At 57.2% G+C, this 16578-nt stretch overlaps 1 protein-coding gene across 2 annotated transcripts in view; it reads left to right on the forward strand.

Annotated features, from left to right (window-relative positions):
• Positions 1-16578, forward strand: part of NTN3 (netrin 3) — a 33077-nt gene that overhangs the window by 12931 nt on the left and 3568 nt on the right. For both annotated transcript variants that reach the window (XM_042037492.1, XM_042037491.1), the window contains 3 exons: positions 3774-3962; positions 10258-10407; positions 11330-11383. In XM_042037492.1, coding sequence (XP_041893426.1) covers positions 3774-3962; positions 10258-10407; positions 11330-11383 — 393 coding nt within the window. The remainder of the gene's footprint in view (positions 1-3773; positions 3963-10257; positions 10408-11329; positions 11384-16578) is intronic.

Here is a 16578-nt window from a genome sequence, read left to right on the forward strand (position 1 = left end):
GGGACGTGTCCCCATCCACGTATTCCCCCAGCTTTTAGCCTGGGACAGGCGGCATGAAGGATGATCCCAGCAGCGTGGCCGGCAGGAGCAGGATTACCAAAATCCTGGGGACCCCCCATCTTTATCTCTGCAGACTCACACCTCCTCCTCCTCCCCCCATCACTGCTGCCCGTTTCAGCCCGCACCCACGAGCTGCTGGGGGCAGCCCGGCCCCCAAACACCCGGCCCGGGGAAGGAGGGGAAGCGGATTAGCACGAGGCAGCCACTGGAAGTAATTGATGCACTCGCTGGTGATGCGGGAGCTCTTGTTCCCTTTGTGGCCGCCGCGGCAGGAGCACTCTCCGGAGCACCGGGATAATGCCTGGGGCTTGCTTTGATCCGGGGCCTCGGCGGGGAAGAGGCGGCGCTCTCCTGGGAAGACCTCGCAGGCTGCTCGGGGGGGATGTGGCGATCCAGCCGGGATGCCGGTGCCTGAAAACAGCAGTCCCCGGAGCGGTGGTGGGATTTGGAAGATCACATGTAATTCCCTTGTGTCCTGTGCCCCTTCCTGTACATTTGCCCCTTCCCTTGGGAGTTCCCCTGACAGGGCTCTCTGCGCCTGCTCCCCAGTCGATGTGCTGGAAACCAGTGAGTTCCCAGCAGCATCAGCCATGGTCCTTCCCTGGGGAGAGCAGGGGGAAGGGCGATGGCTTTGGGAGGTGGGCAAGCAGACTGCGTGCCCCTGCCACCCCCGCCTGGGCAGTATCCCAGCGGATCTGGAGTGCAGGAGAAGGCAGCCACCCCGGCAGAGGAGGTTTACACTTGTCTGACCGTCCTGAGTCCTGCTCCTCAGCCTTGTCCCTCGCAGCCCCCTGGGGAGGGCTCTGTCCTACTTCTCCTCCTGCTTCTCGGCAGCAGCAGAGCGAGTCCTTCTCTCCCAACGCCTTCCCCAGGATGGAGGGACAGTGTGGATGGGTGGGAAGGGGCTGTTCTGGTCTCGGCTCCCGTGGAACCGAGAGGTGCAGCCTCATCGTGCCCTGTGTCCCAGCCGGGCTCTCCTCCAGCCAAAGCAGGGGCGTAGCTCAAATCTGCTGCGGGTTGGCAGCAGCAGCCGGTCTAGGGTTTCGCTGATCCGGCTGCCTTCCCTAATTATTCCCAGGGAACTTGTAGGGGCGGTGAGCCTCTCTCCTGCCCTGCGGGCTCCCCTGCCTGCCCCACGTGTGCCTCGGTGCATGGCGCTGCCGGTCCCGTGCCAGGGTCTCTCTCCCAAAGCCCCTCGTGCCGTCATTCCAGGCTCCTACATCTGCAGCAAGCCTGGAGGAGGAGAGGTCTTGGGGTGGCCAGGGCCTGGGAAGGGGTTCAAACACCATCAAAAGGGAGACAAAAGGTTGCTCCATTGCAAGGTGTCAACGTTTAATTAGTCTATTATTGCAAATTATTAGATCTTGTGATTGTTTAATTGATCATATGATTGTTTAATTGGGCATACTGTACAAGGGCGGAAGCGAGCTACCAGGTAATTAGCCCCAAACTGTGCAATTAAATTCTTATTAATACCCCAAACAGCAGGGAACGTTCAAGCCTTTAATTAGTGATTAACAGGAGACAGACAGAGCTTACAACTGCCTCAGTACTGAGGAACAGTGAGAGTATTTAGCTGGGTAAGAGGGGGACCTGTCTGCCCCGATTAGCTCTGGATGGCTGCGCCGGGGGGTGAGGGGAGTGTCAGACGTGCTGGTGTGACCCTGTCCCTGAGTAGGGACAGCCACCCAACCCAGCGTGGCCAAGCCCGGCCAGGTGCCCCTGTAGGCTCCAGAACCCCGGCTTGGCAGTTTCCCGACAGCCGGCCCAGAGCAGGCAGCACCACTGCCTGAAGGAGAGGGGACCATGCTGGGCTGCCAGGGGAGGTTTCTTCTCCAAACGCAGCTCCTGGGAGGATCAGAGGGTCTGCAGTGTGTTCCCAGGGAAAGGTGGCCCTGGGGCTGATCAGGACGTGCCAGGGTCAATGATGCCCGGAAAAGGCCCCGCCAGTTACTCTCTCACCAATTAAACTGGATGCAGAGAGAGACCTGCGCCGAGGGCAGCGAATCATTTACCCAGCTGTTCTCCTCCACTGCCCATCACCTCCCGTCTGGGCTGCCAGCCCCCCTCCTTCCCCAGAGGATGCTGGGGGTGTTCCAAGAGGGACACAAAACTGCCTTTTGGGATGACCCCACTTGCCTTTCACTGCTGCAAGGGGATAACAAGGCCCCTCTCCTCCCAAAAATTGCTCGTTTGCCACAGTTCTGTAGCAAAAACCACCTTGTCTTGTCCCTCTCCCATTACCTGGAGAGTGCAAGAGCACCCTGGGTGTGAGGATACTTCACCATGTCTCTTCCAGCCCTGGCAAAGCCTGTTGGAATGTCAGCACCCCCGGTCCAGCAGCATCCTGTGCTACCTGGGGCCTTGGGCAGTATTTGCTGTGTTCCCTCCACACACTGCAACCCAGAATTTGCCTTAAAAATCCCTATTTTCCACTGGCACCAGGGAAAAAGTAAATAACTCAAAAGGCACCAGCCCCTGAAGGTACCTACGGCCACACCAGGTGTTATTTTGATGCCTGCCATGTGATTTCTCACTAATCCCATAACTCGGGGGAGCTCTGGGGGCAGCTGAGGTTGGAGTGTGCTGGCACTAACCTCCCGCTCAACTCAAGCCTCCAAAAAACTCTTTTTTACGGTTGGGGTTTGCTCTGACTTTCTCCCCACGGCGTGTCCGTGGCCGGAGCGCCGGGGCAGCCGAGGGAGCGTTTGATCTGTGCGGGGTGAAGCTCCCACTGGCGCTGCTGGCTGCGGGGAGGCAACTTCACACGGCCGCCAAGCCAGGCCCAGGCAGTTAAATCTGGGCTGACACGTTAATGAATTTCACAGTACGCCTGGAAAAGCTCTCACCCAACCTCAATTTACCAGCACGGGGAGGGGGCCGGGGCTGGGGGAACGGGGCGCCACGTTTTGCCGAAGGAAATCTTGTTCCCATTATCTTTTTGCAAGTGTGTTAAGCGGGAATGGGCAGGGCTTTGCCTTTTTATCTCGCACACGTGGAATCGGCCAGGAGGGCTCTGTGCTTCCTGGGGCTAATTTGTGCGTGCACATGTAAGGGTGTGCAGATGTTTCTGTGCACATCTGTGTGTGTGCCTGCCTCTGGGCACACGTACGGCTCTGGGGGTACTTTGGTGCACGTCTGTGGGCACACATGTGCACGTGTCAGAGCGCACATGTGCTTATGTGCACACGCAGGGTGTGAGCACACAGGGGCTGCTCGGGGGTCTCTCCGTGTGTGTGGCTCATGCTCACAAGATAGAGCCGTAAATATAAAGAGCTGGGGGCTCGGTTGCAGGGAGGGCTGTCACACACCCTGGCATGAGGTGGGTGGTCCTGCTGGAAGGCTGGGTGGGCTCTGTCACCAGAGCCAGCTGCCCAGGAAGGGGCAGGGGAACCGTGGGGCTGCAAGTGCCCAGCTGGCACTGCCAACCCCCCAGCTGCAGCCCCTCCGTCCCACTCTTGCTTCCCTTCAGCTGAGTGGTGCCAGTTCCTGCATGTGCCCCTTCTCCTCTGCCCTGACATCGTGGCACCAGCCCCACGGGGTGGCGGATGCTGCACATCTGGATGGCACGTTGGGACGAGCCATGCTGTGCTGTGTCCATCCCAATCCCAGCACAGCCCCCCACCGCTGTGGGGGACACCAGGGCAGCTCCAGCCCACACAGAGGGTCCTGGGTTTCACCTTCAGCCTTCATCCTCTCCCCTTCCCTCGCAGCCTGCAACTGCAACCTGCACGCGCGGCGCTGCCGCTTCAACATGGAGCTGTACAAGCTGTCGGGGCGCAAGAGCGGCGGCGTCTGCCTCAACTGCCGGCACAACACGGCGGGCAGGCACTGCCACTACTGCAAGGAGGGCTTCTACCGCGACCTCAGCAAGGCCATCACTGACCGCAAGGCCTGCAAAGGTAAGCTGCGGGGTCTCCGTGGGAGCAGAGGGGTGAGAGAATCTCTCTCGGTCCCCTTGCTGTCCCTTCCCATCCTTGGGGTGTCCTTCTGCTCAATCTGGCAGCTGCGGGTCAGCTCCAGCCTCCACCACCCTGAGCACCTCTACCTATTCCAGCTGGTGTGGGGTCAGTGGCTCTGACCCAGGAAGAGGTGACCGGTCCAGGGAGATGGTCCTGAAAGGAATCGCCTTCCCCAGGCCCGGTGTCTTCCCTCAGCTGCTGGCAGGAGGGCCCTTGCAGAGACTGTCAGCTCTTTAGTGATATCAGCTCGTGATTCCAGCTCAGCTCTGCAGGGCAGCCTCCAGGCCAAGCCAGACCAGAGAGAGAGACGAGAGGCTCGTGTGGCTGGTTCTGCACGAAGGGAGCTTTATTGTGGGTCCCCTCCGGCGAAGGGGAAAGCCAGGGACAAGAACTCTCCTGCACAGGGGCAGAGGGCTTAGCTTTTATAGGGATACAGGGGATGGGTGAGGACCAATGGGTTACAGAGGATCTGGGATGGGTGAGGACCAATGGGTTACAAAGGATCTGCATAGGGTCTCCTAAAGGATTGTGGGTCTGTCTTTTCTCACCATGACCAAAGAAGTGGCTGCCTTTCCAGGGAGTCCTGCTGGGCGATTGCAAAATCTCTTATCTCAGCAGAGATCCCTCCAGGCCAGGGGCTGGGCATACCCCACCTCTACCACCCCAAGGGCACCAGGGAGGGATAGCGCTTTGAGCCCAGCATCAACTCAAGGTGGAGCAGGATGACAGGAAGGGAGAGAGCAGATTGCCAGGAGCCTGGGAGGGTTCTGGTGTGTTGTAGTTACCACCTCCATTGGTCAGTGTTTGGAGAGATGCTGGGGAGGTGCTGAAGCAGACGTGACTAGATGTGCTGGAAATCTGTCTCTGATGTGGGTGATGTCTGGGATATAGACATGCTTGGAGCATGGGTTCCCTGCTCTGGAGGGCTGGGGATGCTGGTGGAAGTCACATATCCCAGGTGGGCTCTGGGCCAGGACCCCACATTGTGGTTTTCAGCTATGGGGTGGCTCTTGGGACCTGTTTTTGGGGAGATGCTGAACACTGTGGCTCCTGGTAACTAGCCTTGAGCTGGCCAGGAGCCACGCTGGCTCCAAGCCATCAAACTGCAACTTGACCTCTCAAGGTCCCTAGCCTGTGCCAAACGTCATGGGACCTCTACCTCTCCTCTCCCTCCTCTAACTCCTGGCCAAGCCTGTCTTGTTCTTCTTCCCTCTCCCTGATCAGCCTGTCTGTGGAGCCTTTTCAAAACAATGTTTTCACCAAAGAATTTGAGATGAAAAAGCATCTTGCCTGTCCCCACGGTCTGGTCAAGTCCAGACTGGAACATCAAATGGGCAGGAAGTCAGCCATGGCTGTTTAGAGGCTGAGAACTCATCCCTGATCCCTGTTTTTCTGTCTTTGATTGTGAGTCCCTGCTGGAAGGGAGCACGGTGTCCCTCTCAGATCTCTCTCCAATGCATTTTGCAGCTGTGTGGGCACTGGGCACCTTCACTGCTGCAAGAACATGATGCTCGTGCATTTATGTAGAGCCTACAGCAACTACTGGAGCTGCTTTGGGACCATTAAAGTTGTGGCCATGGACCTGAATTGAAGGATTTGACTTGTGGGGTTCCCCTGTCAGGTGCATTAGTGCTGTTGGAGGTCTGGCTCATTCATGTTGGGATATAATAAATAATATAATAAATTGCCTGTGCAGTGCCAGTGGCCTCTCCTCATCCCTGTCCCCCCTGGAATGTTTGAGGGGACGAGGTGCAGGGAGAAACTTCCCACGTTTGCGCAGTGTCACAGCGGGAGCGGGACTGAGCGGGCACTGGCAGGAGGAGCCCTACCTGCAGCCAGCTCGTTAGCAAACCAAGCTAATCATTTTCAACAACCCAAGCAGCTGACTTGACTCATCCCCCTCACAGCCCGTGTTCCCAGCTGTTTCCACCCCACGGCCTTAGCCAAGCCATGCCACAGCCCCTGGCAGCAGCCAGGTTTTCCCTTTGATGAAGATTGTGTCAGGTGGCAGCCAGGTCCCAAGCTGTGCCAGGTGCCAGCATCCTCGGGGTGACACAGGGAGACCCTGGGAGAGAGGAAGAGGAGGAGGCAGGACAAGGCATGCACCCTGATGATGTCTGGCACAGCATCCTAGATTGTTTCCCATTCTCAGGAGGGGTCTTGGCTCTGACTGAGGCCAGAGAAGGATGGCAGCAGCCCCCAGCTCCTGCTGCAGCACCACCAGACTGGGGCAGCTGCAGCAAAATTCCCTTTTCCGTGAGGATTCTGTCAGGTGCTGAGGGTTTGCAGGCTCTCCCCCAAGACTCGAGAGGCAGGGGGGTGGCTGTGCTGCCTCCACCTCACCCTTCATCTCCTGCAGGCAGCACCTCACCTCCCAGCACTCCCCAAGCAATGGTTTCTACATTTCTTTGGATTAGGGAGATTTAGGCTGGATCAGGAGAAGGTCCTTCCCCCAGAGGGTGCTGGGCACTGCCCAGGCTCCCCAGGGAATGGGCACGGCCCCGAGGCTGCCAGAGCTCCAGGAGCGTTTGGACAGCGCTGCCAGGGATGCCCAGGGTGGGGTTGTTGGGGTGTCTGTGCAGGGCCAGGGGCTGGATTCAGTGATCATATTGGGTCCCTTCCAGCTTGGGATATTCTGTAATTCTATCACCAGCTCCTTCTACTTCTGCTCCAAAACTGATACAATCCCAAGCAAAGCAGATGCCCCTGCAGGCATTCACCTTCCCAGGGCCCCCAGTACCACTTCCCTGGGCATTGAGGGGCTCAGTTTCTGCTCCAGATGGGAAAGAAAGCGCTTACCAAAGAGCAATAACAGAAAAAATGCCAAAACCTAATAAAGCAGGCTAGATTTTGCTGGGACCAGGGAAGATTACTGAATATAGCACGGGTTTGTGGGAGCAGGGATGCTGCAGGTGCAGTGTTTCGTACCTGGCTGTGGCTCAAATCCCTCTGCTTGCAGGGCTGGGGATGGAGGAAGCAGAGGGGCCCTGGCTGCTCCCATCTGCCTGTGCCTGCCATTTGTCAGTGCAAGCCTTGCTCCACCACCCTCACAGGGCAATAATTGTGAAGCATTACGGTGATGGAAAGTATCTCTGATCCAAGGTGGCTCCTCTGGAGGGGACAGGGCGGGCAGAGCATCCCAGGATGCCCAGGAGTTGATGGGATGGGGTGAGTGCAGCTGCTGCAGCACAGGAGAAAGGGCAGCCAGCGATGCCTGGGCTGCAGAGGAGCGGGACAGGTCCCCCCTCACAGACAAACCTCTGTCCCTGTGCCAACCACGGGCAGGGCTCTGCCAGCCCGGGTGGGGGCTGCTGCTTCCGGAGGGCTGGCGGGGTCTGCCCGTGGTTTGGAAGTGCTGCAAAGCTCAGCCGAGCCAGATGAACATGTGCACAGGGCCGACCCCTGCCACGGTGCATATGCTGAGGAGGATCTGGCAGTGAAAGTGGTACCCTGGGTCTGGGGAGCCAGTTCCTGTCTCTCCCTCAGGGAACAGAGTTTATGATAAAATCCCTGATGCTTCTGCTTCTTTGGCTGCCCCTCCTTCAGTAACGCAGAAAGGATTTCCACCCCTCCCTTATCTAGGGGTGGATCTGTAGGGATTGGGAGCTCCTTAGAGGAGGAGCAAGGTCCCAGGTGCTGGCAACGGAGAGCTGGTGCTGCCAGAGAGGCATATAAATACACAGAGATGTGACAAGAGAGTTTGGACTTGATTTTTCCAAAGATGGGCCCTATACCTGCAGCTCGGGAAGGGAAGGGAAGGGAAGGGAAGGGAAGGGAAGGGAAGGGAAGGGAAGGGAAGGGATACTGACAGTGGATGTTTAAAGCAGGCATGGAGCAGGCCATGGGAACAGTGTGCTGTGGCTTTGAACAAAGGCTTTTGCACCTACCACAGTGCTGGCCCAGGGCAGAGGCTGAGCATTGCAATGAAGGCAGATGTTCATAGAATCACAGATTGGTTTGGTTTGGAAGGGACCTTGAGGATCATCTGGTTCCAGTCCTCTGCCATGCGCAGGGACACCTTCCACTAGCCCAGGCTGCAGATGCTCAGTTCCTATTCAAGAGGCAAATCACTAACCCAGAGGCCAGGAACCACTGCATCTTATTTAAACAAACCCCAGCATGTTACTAAATAACCCTTCAACCATGGTTTGCCTCTGCCTGGATGCAGCATCTTTGAAATAGGCACAAAAATTCCGGCTGCAGGTTGCCCAGGCCTGTGTCTACCAGAGCAGAGCCCTTGGCCAGCGAGCGGGGAGTGCTTCCCTCCCGCTGCCGGCGTCACTGCTGGGCCCTGCCAGACGGAAAAGCTGGAGGGATGGAAAAGGCAGAGCAACCTCCAGGATTAATTCAATGGTGGTAATTGAAAAGTCAAATAAAGGATGGCTGTGCATTAATCCCGGTAATTTAAACAAAGCTGTAAACCGTGAGCTTTCTCCAATGAAAACTGGTGAAGCAGTAGCAGCTAAGCCTCAGGATGCAAAAATACCCTCAATATGAGGTGCAAGACATGCTTTCTGGCAAGCACGGCTTGATGAGTTAAGCTCCAAGCTAGTGACTTAATCCACCATTCAAGCTCCGTGGGCCAGATCCTGGCGGCCGGAGGCTGGGAGCAGCAGGGCTCGGTGTGTGGGCAGCGGTGCAGAGCCGCACCGTGCCCCGGCCCTGCCTGCCCGGGACTGGGATGGGCTCCCTGAGGCAGCCCCCTCCACAGGACAGGCTGTGTCAGGGTGAGGAAGGACAGAGATGCCACAGCAGCGGGATGGGCCATGGGGAGCCAGCAGGGTAAGCACTCTTGCCTGGCATGCTCTTCCCATGGGAACAGTGCATTTTTGTGGGACTGTGGGAAATCCCACTGGAGCAGGGCAAGTGGGCAGAGATTGGTCTGGCAGAGACCAAGCTCATACCCCAATGACACTGATCGGTTGTGCACTTAAGATGAGAAAAGCTGCCTTAATTACTGATCTGGGTGAAACATACAGAGTCACCGAAATCTGCCTTCCACCACATGGAGAGAGATCAGCTTAGATGAACTGGGTCCTGACTGGGCTCAGATTTATGTCCGTCCATAAACTTTACACCAGGAACAGACCGCTGGGGCCCAAGAAAGCCCCCACGTTTCCAACAGCCCTGCGTCATGCCAAGCCTCCCTTGCTCGCTGCCATTTGTTATCACAGCTGAGCCCCCGAAATATCCCTGTCAGAAAGACGTCCGCTTCCAGTCCTAGCCAAGATCTGATAAGGATGGAGCATCTGGTCCCCATTAGAGGCTGCTCGCTCTGGTTTCTGGCTGTGCAGGAGGGGGCTCGAGTGCCATGGTGCTCCCACCAGTCCCATCTGGTGAAAATTAGGGAAACAGTAACATCAGGGGGCTGCGGGGGCGGGTGGGGGAGATGTTTTTGTTTTGCTTTGAAATCACGTTCAACTCCTACACTGATGGAGGCCAAGATAACCTCCTCCAGCTCATAGCCAGCCCAGCTCCAGGCAAGCAGATGGGAAGGTCCTCTCCTGAACAAGCATCTCCTTCCCGCATCCCTCCATGCAGATAACCCTCAGCGGGTCCATCACCTCGTGTGACGTGGTGGAGCGTTCTGCTCAGAGCAAAGACAACTTTCACCCACCTCAGGTGTGGCTTGTCCTTAGAGAGACTGTGGTAGAAAGCTGTGGGGTCATCCTTTGCCCACGGTCTCCAGGAGTCAGGAGGGGCATCAAGACTCATGAGCTCGGGAAACATTGAGAAAACCTACTTCATTCTAAAACTGAGACAAGGTAAATGTTTGTGTCAAAACCCCGTGTTGGTTCAGCTCCATGGGCTGAAAAGCTTGGAGGCAGGGGAGCAGCTGGAGAAGATGGTTTTTACTGCTGTGACAGGAACATCTCCCTGGAGTTGAGGTGGGGGAAGGTCTTAAATGAGAGCTGGTGGCTGCAGGCACCTGTGGGAATTGCAGAGGCTCCATGTGCTCATCCTGAGCATCCCTGTCAGCAAGGCCATACCCTGGCCAACCCCTTTGTCCACTTGCCCTCCTGCCTGTGCTGCTCACAGCACATGTGAGGCCATGGTTGGTCCAGACCCTTGGGTCCAGCTGGGTCTGTGCTGTGCCAGCCCCAGCAGCTGCTTTCCAGTGGTGCTCTGGAAGGGCCCCCTCCTCTTCACCTCTCTGGGACTGCACCTTGGGCCCAGTCTGGGGTTTGCATTGTGCTTCCCCTCTCCCATAACCATTCCTCTCTCTCCCACCCAGCTTGTGACTGCCACCCAGTTGGCGCGGCCGGCAAGACCTGCAACCAGACCACGGGGCAGTGCCCGTGCAAGGACGGCGTGACCGGCCTCACCTGCAACCGCTGTGCCAAGGGCTACCAGCAGAGCCGCTCGCCAGTGGCCCCCTGCATCAGTGAGTGCCCCAAACCTCGCCCTGCACTCAGGAACCCCCACAGGCATTGGGGGATGCCCCATGGTCCCCCACTCACCTTGGATGGTTTGTGGCGGGTGGGAGGCTCAGAGAAGATGGTGCCTGTCCTTATGGATGTTCTCCAGGAAGTGGCCAAGCAGGGCTCTCTCATCACTTCCTGGGCTGACCTGGGCTTCACCTGCCCCAGTGCAGGAGGCTCCGGATGCCCCCTTGGGTCAGTGCTTCTGGCTGGCTGAAACAGCTCTGCTGGCTCCCATCCTTGGTACAGCATGTGCCCTCCTCAAACAGCTGAGGCCCGAGCACAGTCACTTCTGGGGCAAGGCCAGAGGCTGTGGTCAGCATAAAACTCTGTTTATTGTCACAGTGGGTTTGAATTTGACCCAAGTGGCAGAGGAATAACTTCCCACCCTGCAGCATTTGCTGGGCTGCTGGAGCAGTGGCAGTGTGGGTGACTGGTGGAGCTGGCTCCTCTCTCTCTGTTCTTCCCCAAATTTTGGTTTAGGAAAGAAATTCCCCCAGGTTTTGCTGCCAAGAGTCCTGAGAAAGTGTTATCTTTTCCCACATTTATCCCTGTGCTGGGCAGCCTGAAGCATGCTGAGATCAGCCAAGCTCCCATCTGATGTCCAAACTGAGTTCAGATGAGCTGAGCATCCATCCCTGGAGCGCACATCCTCAGGGCTCTCAGGGGTTGCAGAATTGCAGCCTGGCCCAATTCACTGAACTCACTTTGTGCATCTCCATGTCTATTCAATGGTCTGCAATGGTCACATCAGATTCGTCCCATCATCTTTCATTTGTGACCAACAAAATCCCCTTGTGGCCCATTTGCAGAGGGCTCTTGCCCACCTGTCACCCCCAGAGCTGGGGATCTCATCCTTAAGATACCTCTCCCTTTCTTTTCCAGAGATTCCTGCCATCAACCCCACCTCCCTGGTCACCAGCACAGAGGCACCCACGGGTAAGTGCTCCATGTCCCTGCCTGAGTCCATGGCCCCAGCCCTGCCCAGAGACCTGGGGGCCAATCCCACCTCCCCTCTCCCTGCTATAGCACAGGGGAGGGCTGAGGTCTACCAAACCATTTGGCAAAAAATTAATGGTGAAAAATTTTGGTGAAAGGTGTGACTGAGGTTTAAAATCCTGTGTATTTCTGGAAAGGAGCTGACTAAGATTGATGGACGTTTTTGGGAAAGGCTTTCTCCATGCCCTCCAAGGAGGAGTGCAGGGATGCAGCCCACTGGGGCCTCGCCATCCCTTGGCAGGTTATGGCAGGGGTTGTGGCATATGGCACCAGTGGGTGCTTGGGAGCCGGCTTTGTTCAACCTCCTTTTATCAGCGCCAGTGCAAGAGGTTTCTCCTTGGTGTCCTTTGCCTCTGCAAGGCCACAGCTCTCTGGGAGGTGCTGGGGTAGTGGGGGTCTGGCAGCTCTCAGGCAGGCTCCAGGGCCCCTGTGCTGGGGCACAGGCTGCCAGGTCTCCCCTGGGACATGGGTGACATGGTGCTCATCCAGGCCTGCAGGAGTGAAGGGTCTGGGTATGAGCTGCTTGTCCTGGCTGTGCAGGGTGATGGGATCTTGGGTGATTGGACCACAGAAGGACCAGTGTCACTGCTGTGGTCACCTGGTGAGAGGTGACAGCTCCATTGACAGACTGCAGGCCTTGCACAGGCAAGGGAGGCATTGCTGCAATGGTCCTCAGAGCTCCTCAAGAGCTGCCCTGGTTCCCCAGACTGGAGTGGGAAGGTTGGCATCTCAGTACAAGCTGAGGTTCGCTTGTGCTCCTGCAGAGGCTTGGCTGGGGCTGGGCACTGCTGGGTGGGTGCATGGATGCTCCCTGCACTGATGGATTCGGGTCCTTCTTCCAGCCTGGCCAGGGACCACCCACGTGCCGTGAGCTCCCACCATGTCACGGCACATCCCAACAGTACCAAGCAGTGCTGTGCCAGCCCCTGGATCCAGTGCCACCATGCTCAGCCCTCCCATGCAGGGTAAAGAGGGCTGTAGCAGGGCTTTCCTCCCTCCCCTCCTCTTCCTTCCACAGTCCCCGCAGCACTGCAGTGTGGCTGTTCCCACCATCCCAGGTTTATCCGTCTGTAGGGATTCCAAGCCAGGTGAAGGGGGAGAAGCCAGGAAAGAAGCAGCCCCTTCCCGCCTTGGGCCACCCCTCTTCCTGCTGTCCCCAAGACCCTGGTCTTCCTCTGCATTTCACTGTGGTGGAATAGACATCCCAAGCAATCCTCCACTCCATCCCATGGCACATGCTCCTGTGAACACGGCAGGGGCACCTCTGGCTCCCCACTCCCATATTTAATGAGCAGCTTCCCCAAGGAAGCCTACACGCTTCTTATAGAGCCAGTGCTCTGTTTGTCTCCATCTCCCCAGCTCCCCTTACTGTGGCCACCTTGGCTTGGCAGTGGAAAATGCCAACAGCCTCTTCCCAGGCTAGTGTGTGCCTGGGATGTGCTCTCCAGCCTTCTGGGAACACCTTCCAGCACGGCCGCTGCAGCCCCGTGCATGAGCTCAGTGGCTGCAGGGGAGGGCCAGGGACAAGGTGTGTTGAAGGGATGGAATCTTTGGCCCCTCACAATGAGGCAGATGCTGAGGGGCTGGAGCATGTCTAGAGAAGGGAAAGGAGCTGGGGAAGGGTCTGGAGCACAATTCTGATGAGAAGCTGAAGGAGCTGGGGGGGCTCAGGTTGGAGAAAAGGAGGCTCAGGGGGGACCTCTTCTCTCTACAAGTCCCTGACAGGAGGGGGCAGCTGGGGGGGGTCGGGTTCTGCTCCCAGGGAACAAGGCATGGAACAAGAGGAAATGGCCTCAAGATGTGCCAGGGGAGGTTCAGGCTGGACATCAGGAAAAATTTTTTCCCTGAAAGGGTTGTCAGGCAGTGAACCAGGCTGCCCAGGGCAGTGGTGGAGTCACCATCCCTGAAAGTGTTCAAAAAGCGAGTAGATGTGGCTCTTTGCAATGTGGTTTAGTGGGCACCGTGGTATTTGGTTCAAGGTTGGACTTGATGATCTCGGAGGCCTTTTCCAACCTTAATGCTTCTGTGTTCCTCTGGCAGGAGTAAAGTGTGTGGAGGGAGGTGGAGAGGGAAGATGCACAGGAGGAACCAGCAGCTCCTTGCAGAGCAGTGCTGGCTTAGCACACGTGGACCCCACGGAGTAGTGCAGAGCCTGGGAGCTCTGCCCAGCACCCCAGCCAGCACCTATGTGCACTGCTGAGCCCTCACAGCCCTGCCCCACAGAGGCCCTGGAAAACAGGAGGTGTTTTCAGGACAGTGAGGAGCAGCCCTGCCTGGGTCTGGCAGAGGTTTCCCTCCTCACTGTGGCAGAGGGGGCAAGATGAAACTCAGAGTGGGAAGGTGCTGAGCTGAAGTGATGGCACCGCTGCTGGGGGGGCTGCGTGGGACAGGGCACACCACCACCACCTCTGCTCCTGCCTGCCCTGCCTGCCCTGCCAGCTGTGAGGAGGGAGCTGGAACATCAGGCTTTGGGAAAAGGAAAAAAATGGGGGATTTGGCCAGTTTTATTGCCAACAGAGAGCGCCGCAAGGAGCGGAGTTAATCAAGGTGACTCCCCTCCTGTGCTTTATAAATAGGAACAGTCTCACAGTGATGTCTGAGCTGTTCAGCTGCACAAAAATAAACAGCGCTGGCGGAGAGCTGGGTTGTTTGCTCTGTTTTAGTGGAGCGGGTCTGCCTCAAACTGCCTGCAGTTTATCTGTGGGTTTGTTGGCTTAAGATTTCTGGCTTCTAGCTCAAATATCTTTAAGGCAAAGTAGCTGCCTCTGCCCGGAGTCTGTGCCACTGCAGGATCAGGGGACCCGGTGGGGGTCCTGCTGCTCCCTTGGCTGGGGGGATCAGAGGTGGGGGGTGATGCTGCCCTGGCTGGCACTGCCACGGTGCCCTGCACCTGCTGTGCTCGTGCTGCACGCAGGGCTGCCTACACTGATCCTTCCTTCCCGCTCCCTGCCTGCTCCCTGATGCCCCTCTGTCTACATCCCTCTGCCCCAGAGCCCCCAGCTACCCCTGAGCAGGGCAGTCCCCAAGGGGCCCTCAGCACCTCCGGCAGCCTCCAAGCCCCTTCTCTCCCCATTTCCCCACCTCCCACCCTGCCTCTGGCAGCAGGTGCTGGCTGCAGGAACAGGGGGACATTGTTCAGGGCTGCCATGCTCAGGTGCTGGGCTTCCCGCCCTCTCCCCATCCTCCTCCATGCAGGAGTTCAGTCCCTGGGTGTTTCCAGGCTTTTCACTGTCATTGCCATCTTCTGCATCGCTTTTCCCAGCTTTCTCCTGCCTTTCCAATCTTCCAAAGCCTTTGAGGTCCAGCTTTGATGTCTGTGCCCGAGCAACTGACTAGCTTGGTGATGAAATGTCTTGGGCCCACTTCTCATAATTTTTATTACTATTATCTTAAAATATTTTCCACTTAGTGGAAAAAAATAAAATCCACGTTCCCCATTAGCAGAATTAACAAAACTCGTGGAGTGCAAAACAGGGCTTTAAAGGAATCCAAAGTAAGCAGTAAAAGATTTGCAGCCATAGCACCTAATTAAGTTACATCTCTCTTAAAACAAAATATTCATTTCTTTTCAAGGAGAGGAGAAGTAAACCAGATGTGCAAACCTGCCACCTCTCAGGCACGCCGTGCCCGCAGGGATGGGGAATGCCCGCACAAGGCCGGTGGCTCTGGTTATCAGCTCCTCCTCCCACTCTGTACCTGTAGCATCTCCCAGGGATGCAGCACTGTTAGAGCTGGGGCTGTAGCGTGTCCCAGAGATGTATTTGTGCCTGGGACGGGGCTGTAGTGAACCCCAGGGATGCAGCAGTGTCAGGGATGGGGCTGTAGCACATCCCAGTGATGTCTCAGTCTCAGAGATTGCTCTGTAGCTTGTCCCAGACAAGTGTCAGTGTCAGGGATGGGGCTGTAGCATATCCCAGGGGTGCAGCAGCATTTCAGGGTTTGTGGGTGCACTTTCAGGCCGTGGGCTGTGTCAGGTCTTTGCTGACCCCCAGCCCTTCTGTGGGGCTTGGCTGCCCCATCCAGCTGCAGGGACACAGCACAAGGGCGGCTGCAGGTGGATCTTCTCTCCACCGTGGAATGTGTCACGCCGTGGGCTCTCTGGGCCCTGTCTGTGGGAAGAGCCCCCATCAGGCACACAGCATCCCAGCGCGCTCGGGAGGATGGAACCACGGTCCGTAGCTGTGCTGTGATCAGGACTGGGGGGCTGAGACCCTGCTATGGCAAAACCCTGCAGGAACAGGACAGGATGCCCAGAGAGAGGCAGTCTGGGGAGGTGCAGGGAGGATCCATCTGCCCTGACATACCTGGCCACTTTCCAGCCACAGCACCCGTGTCTGCCCCACACCAGTGATGGAGGCCATGTGCCCAGGGCCAAGGAAAGGAAACACTTCCATTTATCTGGACTTTTTTTTCCTTCCCAAGTTTCTTAGATAACTGGAGCAGGAATTGATTTTACATTTGAGGAATGTTCCTCAGCACAAAGCTGTGGTTAAAAAAATCCCCAGACTAATCCTAAATTGTTAATTCCCAACACCATTTTCTGGCTCCTTTGAATCACATTGTTTTGTTGTTAATCATGAGCAGGAGCCCAGGGCAGTTACTGCGTTTCTTTCATCCCCATTGCTGAGGGAAGGGGGTGGCAGGTTGGCTGAGGCTGCCCCACAGCCTGCTCCCACCACACATCACCCCACACTCCATCACTCCATCACCCCACAACCCCTCACTCCACCACCCATCACCCTGCCGGGCCACTCTCCAGCCGAACACCCAGGCCATGCCACCCTTCTCCCCCACGGCACCCAGTGTCCATGGGTGGGCCTGTGGCAGGAAGGTTTCTGTGCCCCTTTGCCTGGGGAGGAAAAGGTCTCCTGTCCTGATGGGCACTCCCCAAAATAAGGTGGGAGGCTGTCTGTAGAGTCCCTTTCACGGAGCAGGAAAGGACAGAGCAGTGTGTCGGGATGGGCTTGTGGCCGGTCTCAGGGGATGCAGGGGGGTCTGGGATGGGGCTGTAGCATATCCCAGAGGATAGAGCGGGATCCACATACCAGGGATGCAGCAGGAGCCAGGCTGAGGCTGTAGCACAGCCCAGGGGTGCAGCAGGAGCCAGGCTGAGGCTGTAGCACATCCTGGGGATG

The sequence above is a fragment of the Corvus kubaryi genome, unplaced genomic scaffold, assembly GCF_017639235.1.
Source record: "Corvus kubaryi isolate FWS band 111438036 unplaced genomic scaffold, C.kubaryi_AGA036_p1.0 37387, whole genome shotgun sequence".
Lineage (NCBI taxonomy): Eukaryota > Metazoa > Chordata > Aves > Passeriformes > Corvidae > Corvus > Corvus kubaryi.